Genomic DNA, 19,240 nt, shown 5'->3' on the forward strand with positions numbered 1-19,240 from the left:
CCAACTAAAAAGGGTTTAGATTTTCAAATGATTTTATTTAATTCTGTTGTCTTCGAAAAATACAAATTAATTTCGAGTGATTTTATCTTTTGATTGTTTTCTCAAAATTCTTCTGAGATTAAATTTCCCTTGTATTCATCATACTCTTTAATTTTCTCCTCACACTCATATTTTTACACTTCCAAATTGCATATGTTGATCACTTCATCAATAAAGTATAGAAATGATTCATTTCTTTTATTTTGCTATATTTCTTTATGTATTCATTATGTAATGATAGGCTTCCGCTGTAAGGTGGACCCTAAAGCAGACAACTAACTCTTGAACAATGTAGATAATCTTTATTCACAACGAAGGGTGTACGCAAGCGTGAGAATACAAAATAAGGAATACAAAAAGTTTGAATGATTGTTTGTCTAGAAGTGCCCTGCGACCAGTCCTCTCCCACAGTCAGCTGGGATAGGCAACGGCTTCATCTTTCATCATGACCCACACCCTATCAGGAAAGCAGATGAATGGATGACTAATTTAAAAGAAAAAGAAAAGAAAAACATAAATATCAAATATATGCACATTTTGATGTTTAATCGCATCCATGTTTATTTGTCAGTAAAGGTTTGCAAGGAAAAACACAAAATAAATGAGGCTGGTCCAGGAGGTTACTTTGGTAGCTCTCGGTTTTCGTGTTTACAGTGGCTAATATTTAACAATTGTAAAAGCAATGAAGTGTAACATAGCTAATGGCTGACAGTTAGGGCATTAACAGTTTTGTAACATGTTAAAGTGCTGCGTGCTAATGACTCTGGAACACAAGATTTCCTGTGTGCAAACTGAACAGCTTGCAGTTGTTGCCATGGCACCACAGAATGATTTATTATCATGACTCTAGCTTGAGATATAAAACTATCTGAGATGTGGTGTCGTCGTTATGTTGCCTTCACTGGTGCTGGAGAAATCGGTCGTCCAGTCCTGGCCACTGAGAGTCAACCTTAGATGGATTTTGTCCACAGTAATGAGGTGCTGGTTATTCAGCATCTGCAGAATAACTACGGCGAATACCATGACTTCCTCGGCCTCATTTCAACCGTGGGCGACCCTCGAAATATTTTCTCGGTTTATTTCCCCCTGTGGTTCCACCTCAGTCACAGTGTTGGCACCAAGATGATATGGGCGGCTGTTTTTGGTGACTGGTTCAATCTCATTTTCAAATGGTAAGCCAACAGTCTCAGTGGTATCTATTCATATTATTATTATTTTAATCAGGAACTTGTTATTTTAGGATTCTCTTTGGGCAACGACCTTATTGGTGGGTGCATGAAAGTCACCTTTTCCAAAACGGTTCTTTCCCCCATTTGGAACAATTTCACATAACGTGTGAAACAGGGCCAGGTAAGTATACTCACCAAACCATTAGGTACATTCTAATCAAATTCAAATAACTAAGGTTAAAAAAGGGGTAAACTTCTCGAAAAACATCTCAGTATAATGCAGTATGTTAAAATACCTTATGGCAGCTATCATTCAAAATCTTTGTTACATTAATTTGCTGAGAACTATGTAATGAAGTGTCAGGTGACTGAAAATACTATCACTTCCAGATGCCAACCTCTCTTTGTTGCAGGTTGCCCATCCGGTCATGCCATGGGCTCATCATGCGTTTGGTATGTCATGATCACGTCTGCTCTCAACTCAACTGGGCCTGCCACTTTCACCACAGGCAATACTTCGAAGAGGTGCGTCAATCCATACATTTTCTTTAACCTTTATCCTGCTCTTAACCTACCCTTAGCTGACAGAAGGCTAAGCATACACCTAAATGCAATTGGGCAACGAACCCAACATAATGGGCATTGTTTTTGGACTGTGGGAGGAAGCAGGAAGACCTGGGAAGGAAACCGAAGCAAGCGGATCCTATGGAACCCCAACCACACTGTGTAATTCAAATGCACGTTTTCAACTCTTTCATTCTGTACTTCCAGGTTTTGGCTTCTGAGGTCATGCCTGTGGACTGCTTTTTGGATCATTCAGATAAGTGTTTGCATCTCCAGAGTTTTTATTGCCACGCATTTCCCTCATCAGGTCATCCTCGGTCTTCTAGCTGGTGAGTTTTGTCACAGAAATTTTTAAACATGTTTATTTTTAATTGATTGTTTTGTGATGTACACTACGAAAACAAGTTAGGAATATTGGACTTTCTGGTGAAACCTCAGGATGAACCTCAAATGCACTATAACCTTTACAGGTGAACCTAATTTGACCCGCTCTAAACTTTTCAATGCACATGTCCAACTGTTCAATGTTTCAGTACACTTTGCACAACTTGAGCAGCAAAGTTTGATCAATAAATGGGTGAAACAAATCAGCTGGTTTAATTGGAATTTGTATTCAAACAGTCGTCTTCATCATGCAGTTTACATTTTGACATCATTAAACCAAAGCAACACTTAACAGTTGCTCAACAGTACCTCACCATAGCAAGGTTTCAAACAGGACGTTCTCAAAGAGAGAGAGAGCTAGTGAGTGTCATAAAGTCATCAGCAGGTTGCAACAGAGAGACTGGAGGAGACACAGAAAGGCATAGAAGTGGACGTCCTTGGGTATTAAAAACAAAATGAAAACTGTTGTGAATTTTGCTGTTCAGCTCCTTGTTAGAGAACACATTTTACGGAGACATTTTAAAGTTCAGAGAAGGTCAGATTAAAATCCCTGTAAAGTAAAAATAAATACGTCTTCAAATTTGGCACACCACAGACAAGAGTGTTATTAACAACCCTGTCAAATATGATTGACTAAAAAAAAATGGCAAGTATATAACTTGCGGCTTCAAAATCGTCGCTCAGCGCAGGCCGGTGGATCTGAGAGTGGGTGGCTACGCCACTGTGCGAGTGTTTATGGCTGACTTCAGTTGCCGCCAATCCAAGAGGCTCCTCTAATTCCATTTAAATGTGGCGCAACAGACAGTCTCTACCTATTGTACCAGGATTTAGACAGTCTGAGCAGGCAGTTTAGATCGACTTGCTGCCACCAAATTGGCAAACGCACGCCTTGCGCTTGCACAAAAATCAGGATCCACTAGCATTTTTACCTCGCCGCAGATGCAGTCTACGAAAATCGAGTCCTATATCTCCGCACCTGATTACTACATTGGTCTCAGTCTTTGCACATTTTCAGCAATTATCTTCAAACATGCACAGTGTATTTAGACAATTTAATGCAGTTTACATGGTCTTTAAGTTCACTTTAAAGGTTATAATACATTTTAGGTTGATCCTGAAATTTCACCTGAAAGCCTAATATCCCTAACTTTTGGTCAGTAGTGTATACACAGTTTATAATGTATGTATTTCTATCTTTTGGGCAATTTGCAGGTATGTTCGTCGCAAAGGCATTCCAACACATCCCCTCCGTCTCCAACGCAAGCTTGAAAACGTACATTCAGACCAATGTTTTCCTCTTCTCCGCTGCTCTTGGCTTCTACCTGCTGCTCTCTCTGGCAGGCGTGGACCCACTGTGGTCAGTCACCAAAGCCAAGAGGTGGTGCGCCAATCCAGAGTGGATCCACCTCGACACCACTCCTTTCGCCGGGCTGGTGAGAAACCTGGGAGCTTTGTTCGGCCTGGGCCTGGCTGTCAACTCTGAGATGTTCATTCAGAGTTGTAAGGGCAAGAACGGCCACAAAATCCGATTTAAGCTCATGTGCGTGGCCGCCACCCTCACGACCCTTCAAGTGTATGACGTAGTGAAAATACCCTCTCACACTGAGGTGCTTTTTTACATGCTGTCTTTTTGTAAGAGCGCCTCAATGCCTCTTGTTGTGGTTGCGTTGATTCCTTACTGTGTTTGCCTGATGATGGGAGATGAGGACAGGAAACTTGTTTAGAAGGAACGACGTCTCCTAATATGATTAGCAATATATTTGTGATTCATTATATTCAATGACATATTAGGTCATGTAATGTATGCACACAAGTCCAGGACATTTTTATACATGTTATTATGTAGTTACGTTTTTATTTTATTTGACCTTATTTTAAAAGATTGCTCAGCGAAAACTGTATTACATCATTTTGAAAGTTGCTGTAAGTGAAAGTTAATAAATTGTGAATTTTAAAATGTGATTTTGATTTTACTTTTGCAATCACAAATTGAAGTTCAGCGTTTGAAGGAGAAATCTCGACCAGGCTATTTATTTATTATTCTTTTTTTTTTGACATTGACACGAGTTACAGGCATTTTATAGTGATAGTAATTTACAAAGAAAACAAAAACGCTACATCAGCATACAAAAACATACAGTAAGGCTGTTTGGTTACTAACACCATAAGATTAAACATTGAATAAAGAAAGATTAATTGTTGTGATATAATAACCTTTATTATCATATCAGGACAAGCTTTTCCTAACAATTTATGAAATTAAATGTAACGCTCTTTACTGTAGATGACGCATTTCAAACACTTTTCCAATGCGTTACACATTACACATAAGCATTCAAGCAGATAGAAAAACACACATGAAATCATGAAAGCCTTGGTTAAAAATTGGTGAGTACGGAGCCCGTCTGAATATCTTTTATCTCTTTATATATCTCTACGGCTTACTGACATAATTTAATGCATATCTCCCCGCAACAGCTGTGTATGTACTGTCCCTATTTATATGATCATCCTGCAGTGTGTTAATGACACTGTCAGTACCTGGGTTGCCTAGGTTGAGGTATATATGTTCCAATTAATCAGCCAAAATGCTACAAAGCAGAAGGGAGTCTGATTTAATTTGATTTGCATTAGGCAGATTAGTGGAGCTCCCCATCAGCGTCCATTTGGGGTCTTTACTAGCTGTGTGGATAGTTGCTAAGCATCCAGTGGTACCTCAGCTCATTACATAAGTGGCCTAAGTGGTCAAGTAACCTGTTAACAAACAAAGCGGCATGCACATTATCCTCTCAGTAATATTAGTCCGTTTTACTCATATGGGGAGGTAAACGAGTGCAGAAAGTAAGAATGTTGTCGTTCGATTGAACAAATTTCTTGAAGAAATTGTGTTATATGGTGTAAATATGCAATCTTGTGGAATCATTTAAATCAAAGTATTGGACTGGGAGTGATGTTGGACACTATAAGGTGTTTTTATACAAATAAATATCGTTTTGTAGCTAACATAACATAAGACAATCACTCAATGGGCACTTCATTGGGTGAACTAGAAAATGGGAAAGTGCAGAGCTGCTTTGCATTGCAAGGTTTATCCTCTATCGGAGTAAAAAAAAAAAAGATGTATTAAAAAAAAAAAAAAAAAAAGAAGTATTAAAGCCTCAAGCCTTCAATGCATTAACAGAGCTAAAAAAAAAAAAAAAAAAAAAACCTAAATGAAATTTCTGGAAAACAATTTACATCCAAAAAAGCTGCAAGTCATTTAAACATCCCATATTGAGTGTGACTATTATGCCGTTTTGTTTACTGGCCTGTGGTCAGTTATGATTGAGGTTAGGGTTTAGGGTTAGGGTTGAACACTGGGCTAGCAAATCATAATTTTGATGAAGTCCAGTTTTACAAACATGACCACGCATTTTTAACTGCTTACCTCATATAATAATACAAATCTAACATGTACTTAATAGTATTAAAAATGAATTATCAAAATGTAAAGTGTATATAAAAAGTCTACCCATCCTTGTTGAAATTTCAGTTTAAACAGGGATTTTGTGGTTAGACCAAGATAAATCTTTTCAAAACCTTTTCCTCCATTCATATTCACATTCTGGTTCTAGCTGATGGGCGCTCCAGTTGTGACCAGTTTGTAATAAGCACCAGTCTTGGCCATGAGTTCATCATGAGTGCCTTGTTCTATGACGACGCCATGTGACATCACTGCGATGATGTCAGCGTTCTGGATGGTGGAGAGCCGGTGAGCAATGACGATGCTGGTTCGACCTTTTCTCGCGTCATCCAGAGCAGACTGGACAGTCTTGTGGGGGGGGGAACAAAAAAAAAAAACCATAATGCCATCTTGTCTTTATCATGTAAGGATCATGTGGTGGTGGAGCTTGTTATATGTACAAAAAGTGGCAACCTTTTCGCTTTCTGTGTCCAGAGCAGAGGTGGCCTCATCTAGAAGAAGGATCTTGGGGTTCCTGACAATAGCCCTGGCAATGGCGATGCGTTGTTTTTGTCCTCTTGATAGCTGGGAGCCTTGCGCGCCAACCTGGGTTTCATATTTCTAACAATTTGTCCAATGTATTCAGGGATTGAAAGAACGACAGATGCATCAAGATTAGCAATGCTGAAAATAACGTCAGAGTGACACATGACATGTGCTGCATATTTTGTACATTATAGATAATGGTGGCTGGTTCATAGATGACGCAAGGGCGCCGACCCAACACTGATGGTAGTTAGCAAATTACTTTCCTTGAAGACAAAAAAATGTATTCAAATATTGATAATAAAATACAAATATTTTGAAATGTACCGTACATCCGTTCTGGGAGCGCACAAATCTATACCCGTTGACTCTCGTTAAAATGTCACGTTTGCAGTCGCTTTTGGTGTTTTCCTTAAAAATGACCATTTCTATTCTCCTAGCAGACCCTCTTTTATTTGTACTTGATGCATCAAAGTCAAAGGTTTACTCTCACATCTGGCAGTGCCATCACAAAGTCATGAAGGTAGGCTTTCTTGGCCGCCTCCACAATTTCTTCTCTGCTGACGCTGCGCGTGTTGTCCCCATACTGAATATTCTCAGCTATGCTGCAGTCAAACAAAACGGGCTCCTGGGACACGATGCCAATCTGAGATCTCAGGAAGGGCACATTCACTGATTGAGACGGGCGACCATCGATCAACTGTAATCAAAATCAGACATGAGAGAGTTTTGCTGACTTCTTTGTCGATTTGTTTCATTTGGAGATTAAGATGAGCGTTCCCAACAGTGCACACACCACTTTCCCTTCGTCCGGGTCGTAGAACCTTTCCAACAGTTGAACACTGGTGCTTTTACCACAGCCGCTGCTCCCCACGAACGCCAACGTCTCACCGGGCTTTACAGACACCAACAGGCCTTTCAACACGCGCACATCCGGACGTGTTGGATAGGTGAACTCACAATTGACAAACTCTATTTCGCCCTTGAAGTTCTCCTGATGATGACAGACCAAGATTAATTACCAAGGTAAAGTTTACATTTCGGATTCACAAATATTTCTCAGCATTCACATCACATTCCTATTGTTTTATGCGCAAACCCATTTCTCGCCATCTGTGCTGCTTGTGCTGATTTTAGGTGTTCGATTCAAAAGTTTGAAGAAATGAGCAGCAGCTGTCTTAGCTTTGGCGTAATCAGGAGTGAACGAAGAAGCTCTGCCCAGTGCAGTCCCGCTGATGACTACTGCCGATATCACCCTGGAGTAACAATATATCAGCGCTAAATTTGCTGGTGATCACAATCACAATGCATATTTGAGAAGAAACTTGGGAGATATTATTTTACCCACCTGAAAACTATCACATACGGCAGTCCCTCAGAGTTAACCAGATATCCCCCATACCGAAATGAAGCAGCGTATGCCATGAAGATTACACATTGGGACAAGCCAAAAAAGAGCGCGTAGATGTTGGCCCGTTTCTTGGCAGATTTATACGGACATTCAAGTTTTTCCTCATATGACTCCACAAATGTGCTCTCTTTGGTCAAACCTGCGATGGTTCGGATGTTGGCAAGAGCTTCACTGGAAACCTGCAAAAAAGGTCAGCTTGGGTAAAAATGTATGGAAAACCATCCTGGGATTTCATATACATACTGTGATGGTGAGGGCACAGACCTGGCCTGCGTCTTCCATTGCTTTTTTGTCTTCATTTGCAAAACCAGTCAACATTTTGGCTTGCAAGAGTCCAGACAGCCCAATAAGCGGCAAGAAGCACATAATGACCAAGGTTAACTTCCAGCTAAAGTAGAAGGCAATGATGAAGGAGGCTCCAATGTTGGTCAGGGAATTGACGACCATGCCAATCTGAGATCCTGTAGCCTAAGACAAAATACAAAATAACCATGAAGCAACAAAATCTTTTTTAGATCCCTATTTTTTGTTTTATTGGACATTTCGGACAACTTGGGCGTGTTCAGCACTGTGCAGAAGTCACAATTGTGGTTGTTTTTGCAATTCTATAGGTGCATCACCAAAAAATGTGAATATAATCAAAAATATAATTTATTTGATGAGTTCAATTCAAAAAGTGAAACTCATACATGATACAGATTCATTAAACACCTGGGGAATTATTTTTCAGAAGGCCAATTCCTACTTGATTTGTATGTTAAATATCCGTTTGACTGTTTCTAATATAATATTCAAATTTCTTGACAGATCGGAGGTGCCGTTATGATTCCTGGGTGTGGACGTTTCCGTTGATCCCATGGCTCTACAGTCTTCCATGGAAACCAGTTTAGCATTTTTGTTTTTTGCATAATCCTATACTGTACTTATTGTCACACTACGTCAAAAGGAGTGCTGTAAAACAAAACCAAAAAAGCCAGTAGTAACCAAAACCTTTGCAAAATACTCTCGATATAAGCTTGGAAAGGAACTACTCACACCCTGGACCATGGAAGCATCAGTTGCCAGTCTGGTGGTCAGAGCTCCGGGGCTGTTTTGGAGGTCATCAAACCAGCCAATGTCTTGTCTCAGCATGGCCTGAAAGCCTAATTTCCTTAGACGACGTGTCAGCAACTCTCCAGACTTTGCAAAGGCGTATCCCTGCAACATCAAATCACATTCATTTAGACAAAGAATTACTTTTGATGAATAGGATCGTTATAGTTTAAGTTTGCAAATATGTCCGCTTTTAATGTTCGCGCAAACCTGTAAATACTGTGAGAAGACACTTGTCACGGCCACAATGCAAAACAGAACGCAAATCCCATTGATCTGGTCCCTCTGCTCATTTACGTCAGCTAAGGCAAAGGTCTGCACACAGAAAAAAAAGCAACAGTTTAACCTCTCAAGTTTCTGAAACCATTTACAAGTCGACCGAAGATGATGCAAGACGTCCGTACCCCTAGAATTTGGCTAAACAGCACAGCGTAGATGGGGTTAACAGAGCCATTGATAGCAGCTCCCAAAGAGCCCAGCAGCATGTAGGGCCACTCTGACTGATTGTACTTGAGGATCCGTGCGATTGGAGCTGGTTGAAGATGCTCATCTTCCTCATCCTCATACTCTGGCTATTGACGATTTACATTAAGTTATTCCAATTGACATGACATGACAGATGACGGCAATGTTTTCACATGGTATAAGCATACAATGTCTGGTATGAACGTCTGGCTGGAAAGGATCCTGAGGCTGTTTGATACGGTGTCAGGGCCAAAATCACTGGACAAGTTGCTCTGAGATCGCAGCCGAACTGAACTCCTATCGGAATAATAGCAATTTCGTATCCGATACAGTAATCTCCTGATATGGTCTTTTCAGTTGACTTTACTGCACCTTTTAGTCGACCTGCAGCTTCCCCGGCTAAAAGTCCTCAATTTTGTTTCAAAGTTTTCCACAGCAGCAGCTCCGCTGACAGCACCTGGCAAAAGAAAAGTCAGCAGTCAACTCACCCTCAGTTCATATTGAAGTTTCAGTAACTCTGGAGGAAATTGAACAAAACCTTGGCATATGCTTGACTGAAACTTAGAGACAGTCAGGACACAACAGGATTTCGGTCACAGGGTGAACATGTTAGAGGTTCAGATGATTAGTTACTGCAAGGTGGCCGTGCCAACCACTGCCAGTTTTGGGGGTGCAACCAAAATATCAAATTTGTAGTCCTCCTGATATATTTTGCCATTGCCTAATTTCAGATGGTACCTTTAGGCCAAATAACCTTAATACTTTCGATCATTTGGTAAATTGATGTGATGTAGACTGGCCAATGACAGAATAGACTACACCCAGAGACAGTGCAATAAATCAAAACCTAAAGAGAAACCCAAACCATAACAGAGTGGAGGACTATATAATTGGCAGTCCAGTCGAGACTGAGACTTTTCATCAGACTTTTGAGGAAAAGAGTGTATGACCCAAGTTTGGATAAAAACGTTTGAAATGCTTATCTGCCAACCCCCAACCTGCTCAACACTCACGCTGACACTTTTGAGAAATTTGCATATTTAAGGATCATAAGGATTCTATGGACTTACCATTAGCTGTGTTTGATACACCGTGGTTCTGCAGGGTGACCAGAGTGAAGTAGACACCTTCCCTTTCCAGGAGCTGGCTGTGGGTTCCCTTCTCCACAGCCCGACCACGTTCAAATCCAACGATGACGTCCGCTTTCCTGATGGTGGAAAGACGGTGGGCTATCGAAATGGTGGTCCTGCCCATGCGCACCTGCCATCGAATATCATTTCACTGCAGTTGTTCAATGAAGTGTGTCAAGTGAGTGAGTAGCAATAGTTACATACCTTGTCTAATGCCTTCTGGACAACAGCTTCACTCTCGTTGTCCAGGGCTGACGTAGCCATATCCAAGAGCAGGATCCTAGGATTCCGGATCAGAGCTCGAGCAATAGCAATCCTCTGCTTCTGGCCTCCACTCATCTGACCTCCACCTTCACCCACCAAAGTATCAAATTTCTGAAAAATAAATGGCGACATAACTTTCAAGTTTCTGAAATTGCATCTATCGACCTATGTGGAGTACATTGTTAGAATTAGGGATACAGTCTCTAAGGATGAATGAGTGCAAGTACCCTCAAAAGAACTGTGTTTCAATGGCAGGAATCAATGTCTAAATTTAGTTGTGAGGCAATCTATCAACTCTCCATAAAGTTGCTGGTTAGTGCTTTTTGAAGTTTCGGGGACATTAGAGGTCACTACTTTTAACCACATTTTACTTGACTCACCACTACTGTTTTGATTCAAATTGTTTTCATTGTGCTGAGAACCAAAGACTGAATTGGCAGTCCAAAATGAAAAGGCCTATGCCAGGATTGGTTGCGTGAGTTTGGGATCATTTATGTGGCAAAACAAGTCTGGAAGGCCTACTCAACACCGCACATTTGTTTCTTTCCATCCTTGGTCTCAAATGCAGAATAATCTTAAACTGCAGTGGAAACAGAGACAACAATGGGCCAGGAACTAAAAGTTACAGGTGCTTTTAGTCTAAATGCATCCATGATTATGTAAGAACTGTAATCAAACAATCCAGCCCAATGCTATCATTTGTGCTGGTGTTGTTATATTTCAGGAAAAAAAATCGCAGCCTAAGTCTGTCGGTCACAGTAAAGAGAGAAGTTTTATTGAAAATAATAATAATAATACAAAAGGCTTACGGGACAAATAAAACATATCGCTGATGCAAAGTGAAGATGTGGATTATAACAAAGCTGCTTCTAGACAGGTTAAGTTCAACATTAACGTGTGTTATTTCATTACTTATTTCCCTCTGTCCTCAAATCTGAAAACTATATGAAAACTCGTGACATGTCTGCTCAACCTGTGAGGGACTACAAATGGTTTACATTACCCATACTTTACAGCCCGCCTTAAACCACAACTGACCAGCTAACAACTACAAATCATAGTATGTTGTAAACATACCTGTGGAAGGTCCATTATAAAATTGTAGGCATTGGCCTCTTTTGCCGCCTGGATGACTTCCTCCATGGTCACTCCAGGTTTCCCAAGGCGGATGTTGTCTGCAATTGTTGTGGCAAACAGCACCGGCTCCTGCTCTACAATACCAATAAGTGAGCGCAGCCACTTAATGTTTAAACTTCGGATGTCATGGCCATCCAAAGTCACCTAGAAATGAAAGTCTTTTAGTCTTGAAAGATTCCACTTCAGTCCAACATATCTGAGGATATTTTATCACCATTCCTTCCTTTGGGTCATAAAACCTTTGGATGAGCTGCACTGCTGTACTCTTCCCCGAGCCGCTGGGTCCAACAAAAGCGGTGGTTTCATTTGCTTTAACCTGCACGCTTAGATCATTTAAAATCTGAAAAAGGCAGATTAGTTTTAATACAAGTGAATGATGCAGGCATCTGCTTGATTGAAACAACTGTTACCATGACTTCAGGTCTAGATGGGTAGTGGAACGTGACGTTATGGAACTCAATGTCACCTTTCACTCTATCTAATTTATAACCATCATCGGAAAAACAATTTATTTCTGCTTCCTGTGAATAAAAAAAGAATAAAACCTGATCCGTGAATGCTGAGATAGCCAAAAATCGACACGTTAATCTGCAGCAATAAATGCTTGGCAAAACATTTTAATGGTGCGTGATCGTCGCCATTTCTCAACTGTGGATGGATAGAAGCTGGTTGTACCCTGTCAATCGTTTCAAAGATGGTCTTTGCAGCTGCACGGCCTGACGCAAAGGCCTCCATACAAGGTGAGGCCTGGCCTAGGTTTATTGCTGCTATCAAGACTCCAAAAAACACCTGCAAAGGTGGATGGTAGTCACATGGCATCATGGGGTGCATTGGATAAATACGTTAAAGGCCAAAAAATATTTTACGTACTTGAATAAGAGTCCCGGGAGATAGCTCCTTGGTTTCGATGACCAGCTTTGATCCGTACCAAAAAGCCAGAGCGAAAGTAAGGAAAATGATGCACCACAGATATCCTTGGAAGATTCCGATAATCGCACCTTTTTTAACACCCCAGTTCTGTGCTTCCACAAGGTTGCGGTCATACCTGAATCATTTGTATTTTAAAATTTCACATGTACTTCATTGAGAAAATGGTTGTGAAAAAGAACTACCTCTCAGCCTCTTTGTCCTCCCCACCGAACGCCGCCACCGTTCTAATGGACGACAGAACCTCGTCGGCCACAGCTCCCGCCTTTGCGTATGCTTTGAGCTCTCGTCCTGTTAGTCTGGCCACAGCCTACAAGAAAGAAGAACATCACACCAAATCGTACAACCTACTTGAATGACAGACTGATTTACACAAACTTGATTGTGCATGCAAGCTGGTCTACTAACCAGGCGCACCCAGGATTGCGTCTGCCAAACAGGCAAAATAGCCCTACTGAAGCCATTGGCAAAATGAGGGCCGACGGGGGACAATGGATCGTTGCTGCTCATATAAACATTTTTGAAATGCCGGAAAGCAATAATATTCAAGACATATTGTCTATTCAGCAATGCAATTTAGGAACCTCTGGATGATCTAAGGGCTGAGTTTGAGCCAGTCACAAGAAGGAGTCATGCAATATCACCTACAACAAAATTTATTTCAACTCCTCTTTCCCTTGTGGCTGGATCATTTCAATAGAGTGTGGTAATTTTGTACTGCGACGACTAAAATCAAACAGAACACGACTTTTATGAAGTTACTGGCTTCCTGTAAATTATCAGAGCAATTGACTGCATCCGTGTAACCTCTTCCGCCCTTAGACAGGGAGTTTATATTCTGCAATCGTAAGTGTGTGTGATTCAAAAGGGGTCATGGCAAACTATTTGACAAAATATCCACTGTTGGTTTGCCTCTTCCACAAACACTTCTAATTCCATCCATCCATCCATTTTCTGAGCCGCTTATCCTCACAAGGGTCGCGGGAGTGCTGGAGCCTATCCCAGCCATCATCGGGCAGGAGGCGGGGTACAATTTCCAATTTGTCATGGTGAACAGCATCAGAGCTATCAAAACAACAAACCCCTCATTTGTACTCTACAGCACTTTTACACCTGTTGCCAATTGCACCTTAATCTTAGTGGATCACGCACAACATGCCCAACACACACGGAATTTAGTGCCCACTTTTAGGGATCTTAGCAGCCTAAATGGCTCAAAGTGGGCTTTGTAGAGTATGAGCCACAACTGTACCATTGCCATCAGTCCAGCAGCCACACCGATCAAGGGGCTCACAGCGATGACAACCAACGTCAGCTTCCATCCGCCGATGAAGCCCACCATGAAGCCAAAACCGAAGGTGGCGATCCTCTCGATGAAGAAAGACGCCTGGTCAGCGATGGCGTTATTCAACTTGTTGATATCACTGAGAAGGAGTAGAACAATATGATGTGTAAACCGCATACTGACATGGACCCGATGTGCAGTTCGAGGCCTCACTCAGATAATCTTGTGTTCAGTTCACCGACAGAGTTGCGGTCAAACCATCCAATCTCCATTTGCATGACTTTACGGAAATACGCCTTTCGGATTCTCTGAGTCTGTCTCTCAGCGGCTGACACCCAGAGAACAATCTGAAGGGGAAAAAGCACATTAGATCAGAAAACCACAGTGTTATACCATTATATTATTCTGCTCTAATTGAGTACTTTAGAAAGAAATGTAGAATACTTACTTGAAAATAACAAAGAAAAAGAACTCCTAGTCCAATTCCAATATAGTAGTATGCAAACATAGTCATCTGGGCTTCAACATCTACACTGTCAATATCAGGTCAAGATTAACTGGTTTAGTATTGAGTGATGTTAATACATGTTATGTTTATTCTCTCACTGGCCATAATATTAGGTACACATGTACAATCTAATAAGAGTGACATGAAAAGGTTTGTGTTTTAGGTATTAATTGTGTGATTACCTTGGATGGTTTGTAGTGGTGTAGAACAATGTTGTTACTAATATTTTTGATACCTTAGTTTGCCAAATTATTATTATTGCTATAGATTACACTGGTGCCTTGAGATACGAGTTGAATTCATTCCATGAGCATGCCCATAACTCAAAACATTTGTATCTTAAATTATTTTTTCCTATTAAAATGAATGGAAATGCCACTCATTCGTTCCAGCCCCCCACACCCCCACACCCACAAAAAAAAAAACTGAAGATGAAGAATGTATGCATATTAGTATTGTCATATTGTCCGTCCATGTGTTGCTGCACCACTTGTGTTCAACTATCCGTTCCTTAAAGCATTGCAACAAACGAAAAAGATCAGCTGAATGACAGCTCAGATGTCGGAAAAACCCTAATTAGATTTGACTCATATCTCAAGGCACCACTGTACATTATTATCTTTGTATATGCAGATTTTTTTTTTAACAAGGTTCATTGAACGTCATTGTTGTACCCAAGTGACCGGTTTTGGCTAGTTCTGCAACCCTTCTCACTGTCGCAATGATATTAAACCAACTCACCCACAGACAACAGTAATGTTTTCAGCAGGCTCATAAACGGAGCCATTTATCCAGTGGATGGTGTTGTCGTGGCACGTTTTATTCGGGTCTTTCAGTTCTTGAAGCTCCACCTCATAAGCCACAAATGTGTTGGTCATCATGCCGTACACCAGAAGCATTAGAGGGCCAGCAGCACCATGGATGAGCGCGCACACGCTCCCCACTACCATTGTCACAACCTCCTTCCAGGTGGCAAATCGAAACTGGTCAGGAGAAAGTACATTACATTGAGTTTGAGTTTGAAATGGTCTCAAGTGAAATGATCAAAGATGGAGAAAAGAATATTGTTATAAAAGTTACATTTTAGAACACAATAGAACAGAATGCCTTTGTCATTGCAATTCACTTACATAACTGCAACAAAATGAGGTTAACAGCTCTGTTTGATGCATAGAATAGTGGACAAAATAAAAGAAATACAATCTAATTAAAAAAGACTGCATAAAATATTTAGTAAATTTTGTATATTACACATTTATTTGTATGTTTAAGTTGTAGTTTTTACCAGCTGAAAGTACCCAACACTGAGCGCATTCTCTTCTTTCTTCTGTTTCTTTTCATCCCTGTAAATATTCAATTTAATTAACATTGTAGTCTAAAATATTTTTTGAGGCACATAGAATCACTTACCCATTCTTTTGTTTTGCTGCAAAGAAGGAAAATTATTTAATAATACGGAAAACAGTATTTATTTATTTATTTTATTAAATTCAAAACTGCACAAATGTTACTCTATGTGAGTCATTATCACAATAAGTTGCCTTTGAGACTTTCCCAACCAGAAAAGCTGTAATCATCCATTGAACTTTACATTTGTTGTGATAAGTAGATGTTATGCTGTTAGAAATGTATATTGGTCAAATACCAACCCGTTTTCTTTTTTTTAAATATATATTAACCGCCAGCAGACAATGTGATGAAAACAACAAAATATATCAGCTTGCCGACAGGGTGGACAATGACAGGCTTGACAACATCCAACTACACGCATACTATAATATGATGAAAATTACAAAACATAAGTGTCAATATTTATTCTGTAACTATCCACTGTTTCAGCCTCTGTTAAAGAAACATAAAATGCTGGTCATATCAGAGGGTCTCTTAAAGGGGAAGTTACTCCATAATGACATGGTGGACAGCTATTTCAGGGACATATGAAACATTTTCAATATGATTATGACAATAGAATATACATGATCAAAATTACTCGTTTGATCAAATAACTTGTTGTGGACAGTAAAAACGTAAAAAAAAAAATGTTTGGTTGAATACCATTTAACTACTTATTACACACACTGTGTTGAGCAGATCAGTGTTGGGACATGGAAAAATCACTTTCATCCACTAAAAAAAAAAAAAAAAGTATAAAATGAAGGAAACTCATTTTAAGAGACTTATGAATGAACTGGTATGTATGCAAATGTTTGGCCACTTATAATAAGACCTCAAAGGTTCTCTGTTCTGCTGCATTTTCATGATGACTGACAAGGACACCAAAAAGGCTCTTAATGATACTGATTCATGAGCGCATTTTTTTGTGCGTTCAATGCGAGGTCACTCACCGACATCTGCCACACGCGGTGGTGTAAACTTGATAGTTTTCTTCATATTTGCCGTCCTGGAAAAAAGCAAAATCAATAGAAGTTGGATCTACTATCACAGGGGTTAATCTTTAAAAATGAAATAAACAGCTCCTAATCATTGAGTACACCTGTACTGACTTCACAAAGTTCAACAAAAAGGCCTACTGTTGAAAATATTGAACTTTTATGAGCAATTGTTCCTTATTATGAAAATATTGATCACAACACATCCTGCTCATTCCCTCCTATTTGGTTAATAATTCAAGATACTGACTTCATGCCTTTTATATAAAGTAGATGAGTGGTGAGTTTGTGTTCTCAGTGCTCTTTTTCCATCCCTTCATCCATTACTACCGCTGATGATGTTCAGGGTCAGGATGAACTGGAGCCTGTCCCGGCTGACTTTGAGCAAGAGGCAGGGTACATTCAGTCACAGGGCACAGAGCGAGAAACACTCACATTCACACCTATGGACAATTTAGAGTCTTCAATCAACCTAACCAATCAACCTAATGTTTTTTTTTTGTTTTTTTTTTTGTTATGTATGCGGGGCGGGGGCAACGAAATACCCGGAGGAAACCTACACAAGCATGCTGAGTACATGAAAAGTGGACACGCATCAACACACCAATTAAAATAAATCAATTAACAATGTAAAAAAGTGATTTGTCACCTTAAAATACAACGAATGATATGAATGAATGTTGCTTTAGCTGGGAAACAAAAGTACTGTACCTGAACAGGACAGCTGTCAGTGAATGTGCGGTTTCATAAGCAATAACACCGCATGAGTTAATAAGGCAACCTATGCCCCTCCCTTACTGCTATTATCTATAGCCCCATTACACTGATAAGGTTTGTGTCAGCATTATGGCCCATCGCAGGCTGAATTCTTAAGAAAAAATCAATATGTAAATCATAAAAATATGGATTTCAAGCTGGGAAGCCAAATGTTTTCTTATAAACACCCAATGGGACTTTTAAAATGGGAATATGTGATATCATTATATATTTGCTATCATAATATATATAAAAAAGTGATTGTATTTATGAATGTGTTTTAGATGTTATCAGACGTGATTGTAAAATGAGTTTAATGACCGTAAGGCCATTTGTTGTGGTCAAGTGCTTGCAAACTGCAAGTGCACTCACTTTTGGATTTTTAATGATTATAATAATTTCATTCTTTGGCCCATTTAATCGCACACCACCGATGTTTATGGCAATACCAGGTTTATTTCAGCATACCTTACCAATGTAAATTATATGTAATGTAATACATTTTCCTCTCATATTTGTTTATTCTTCAGCCCTTCAGTTCAAATTCGGTTCTAGTTTGCTCTGGGACTTCTGCGTTAGTCTCATTGAAGACAAACTGATGATGGAAGAGCCTATTAGAATGTAAACCTTTATTTTACTCAGTAATTCTACTTTAAATTTAAATTTCTTTGTTATGCCTTAATGAATGAATGAATACATAAGTAAATAAATGATTTTTGCTTACTCATTTTACTTATCATATGTGGTTTTTTTTTGTGCCATATATAATAAGTACCTATATAAAAAATGGATTTTTGTTAAGTCATTTTATTTTTCATAGACTTTGTCTTTCTATGTGTTAATTAATAAATTAAATAAATACATAAATAGTTTGCTTGATCATTTTCACTCCATAATAAATAAATAAATAAATGCATACATACATACATACATACATAAATACATAAATAATGTTTTTATGGGCACGGTGGCTGACTGGTTAGAGCCTGCGTGGGTTTTCTCCGGGAACTCCGCTTTCCTCCCACATCCCAAAAACATGCATTAATTGGAGCCTCTAAATTGCCCGTAAGTGTGAATGTGAGTGCAAATGGTTGTTTGTTTGTTTGTTTGTTTGTTTGTATGTGCCCTGCGATTGGCTGGCAAGCAGTTCAGGGTGTACCCCGCCTCCTGCCCGATGATAGCTGGGATAGGCTCCGGCGCGCCCGCGACCCTGGTGAGGAGAAGCGGCTCAGAAAATGGATGGATGGATGATTTTACGCCTTAAACAATAAATAAATACTTTTTCTTATTTGTCATATTTGTCTTTTTATGCCATGAATGATAGCAAACAGTACAATATTTATATAAAATATGTTTTATATAAAGTTCATGATCAATAGTAGTACATGGCATTAAATTAATACAAGACAATGCAAAAATAAGTCCGATACATAAATAAATCTACAGCAAACAATTAGTCTACATATACAAGTGCCCTTTACATAAGAGTAAAGCAGTGCTTGTTGTGGTCATCAGTGTGATTTTAGGATGTTATTGTAATCCAATTTCCCTTGAGATTATAATACAGTAAGAGCTAAATTGTTGAAAAACATACTAAGTTGCCGACAAAAGGTTAACGCCCGCTTGGACGTGTGGTTGGATTTGGAATTTGCTCTCTCTTTACAGATGGTCTGATACTGTATTCCCAACACAGGTGATTGATAATGTCAGAGGAAGGTGGCACTCCAGTCA

At 39.6% G+C, this 19,240-nt stretch overlaps 2 protein-coding genes across 2 annotated transcripts; one reads left to right on the plus strand and one right to left on the minus strand.

Annotated features, from left to right (window-relative positions):
* The first annotated feature begins 962 nt into the window (after positions 1-962).
* LOC133410593 (glucose-6-phosphatase 2-like) lies at positions 963-3,880 on the plus strand. The gene is given in 5 exon segments (XM_061691969.1): positions 963-1,211; positions 1,280-1,389; positions 1,622-1,685; positions 1,923-2,101; positions 3,369-3,880. Coding segments are annotated over 5 exon segments (1,083 nt in total). The 5' UTR covers positions 963-993.
* A 1,886-nt stretch (positions 3,881-5,766) lies between these two features.
* On the minus strand, positions 5,767-16,754 carry abcb11a (ATP-binding cassette, sub-family B (MDR/TAP), member 11a). Its single transcript, XM_061691475.1, has 27 exons — positions 16,709-16,754; positions 15,774-15,789; positions 15,649-15,706; positions 15,105-15,346; positions 14,304-14,388; positions 14,069-14,202; positions 13,823-13,994; positions 12,756-12,880; positions 12,514-12,688; positions 12,319-12,432; positions 12,054-12,164; positions 11,858-11,983; positions 11,584-11,787; positions 10,447-10,617; positions 10,183-10,372; positions 9,485-9,569; positions 9,301-9,409; positions 9,052-9,219; positions 8,858-8,962; positions 8,591-8,752; positions 7,820-8,023; positions 7,493-7,734; positions 7,244-7,400; positions 6,941-7,138; positions 6,638-6,844; positions 6,073-6,219; positions 5,767-5,967 (listed from the first exon to the last, which is right to left on the minus strand). The coding sequence occupies exons 1-27, from the start codon at positions 16,752-16,754 to the stop codon at positions 5,767-5,769; spliced, it is 3,954 nt and encodes a 1,317-aa protein (XP_061547459.1).
* Positions 16,755-19,240: the final 2,486 nt, after the last annotated feature.

This window comes from Phycodurus eques, chromosome 12 (genome assembly GCF_024500275.1).
Source record: "Phycodurus eques isolate BA_2022a chromosome 12, UOR_Pequ_1.1, whole genome shotgun sequence".
In the NCBI taxonomy this organism is placed as follows: Eukaryota; Metazoa; Chordata; class Actinopteri; order Syngnathiformes; family Syngnathidae; genus Phycodurus; species Phycodurus eques.

What these genes read in the sequence shown, in the direction of transcription:
- abcb11a (XM_061691475.1), bottom strand. Translation starts at nt 16,754, where the DNA reads ATGAAGAAAACTATCAAGTTTACACCACCGCGTGTGGCAGATGTCG. An exon ending in CAATGGAAGACGCAGGCCAG is followed by an intron (nt 7,735 to 7,819) that starts GTCTGTGCCCTC and finishes CCTTTTTTGCAG; the next exon opens with GTTTCCAGTGAAGCTCTTGC. An exon ending in TTGTGATGGCACTGCCAGAT is followed by an intron (nt 6,220 to 6,637) that starts GTGAGAGTAAAC and finishes ACAAATTGTTAG; the next exon opens with AAATATGAAACCCAGGTTGG.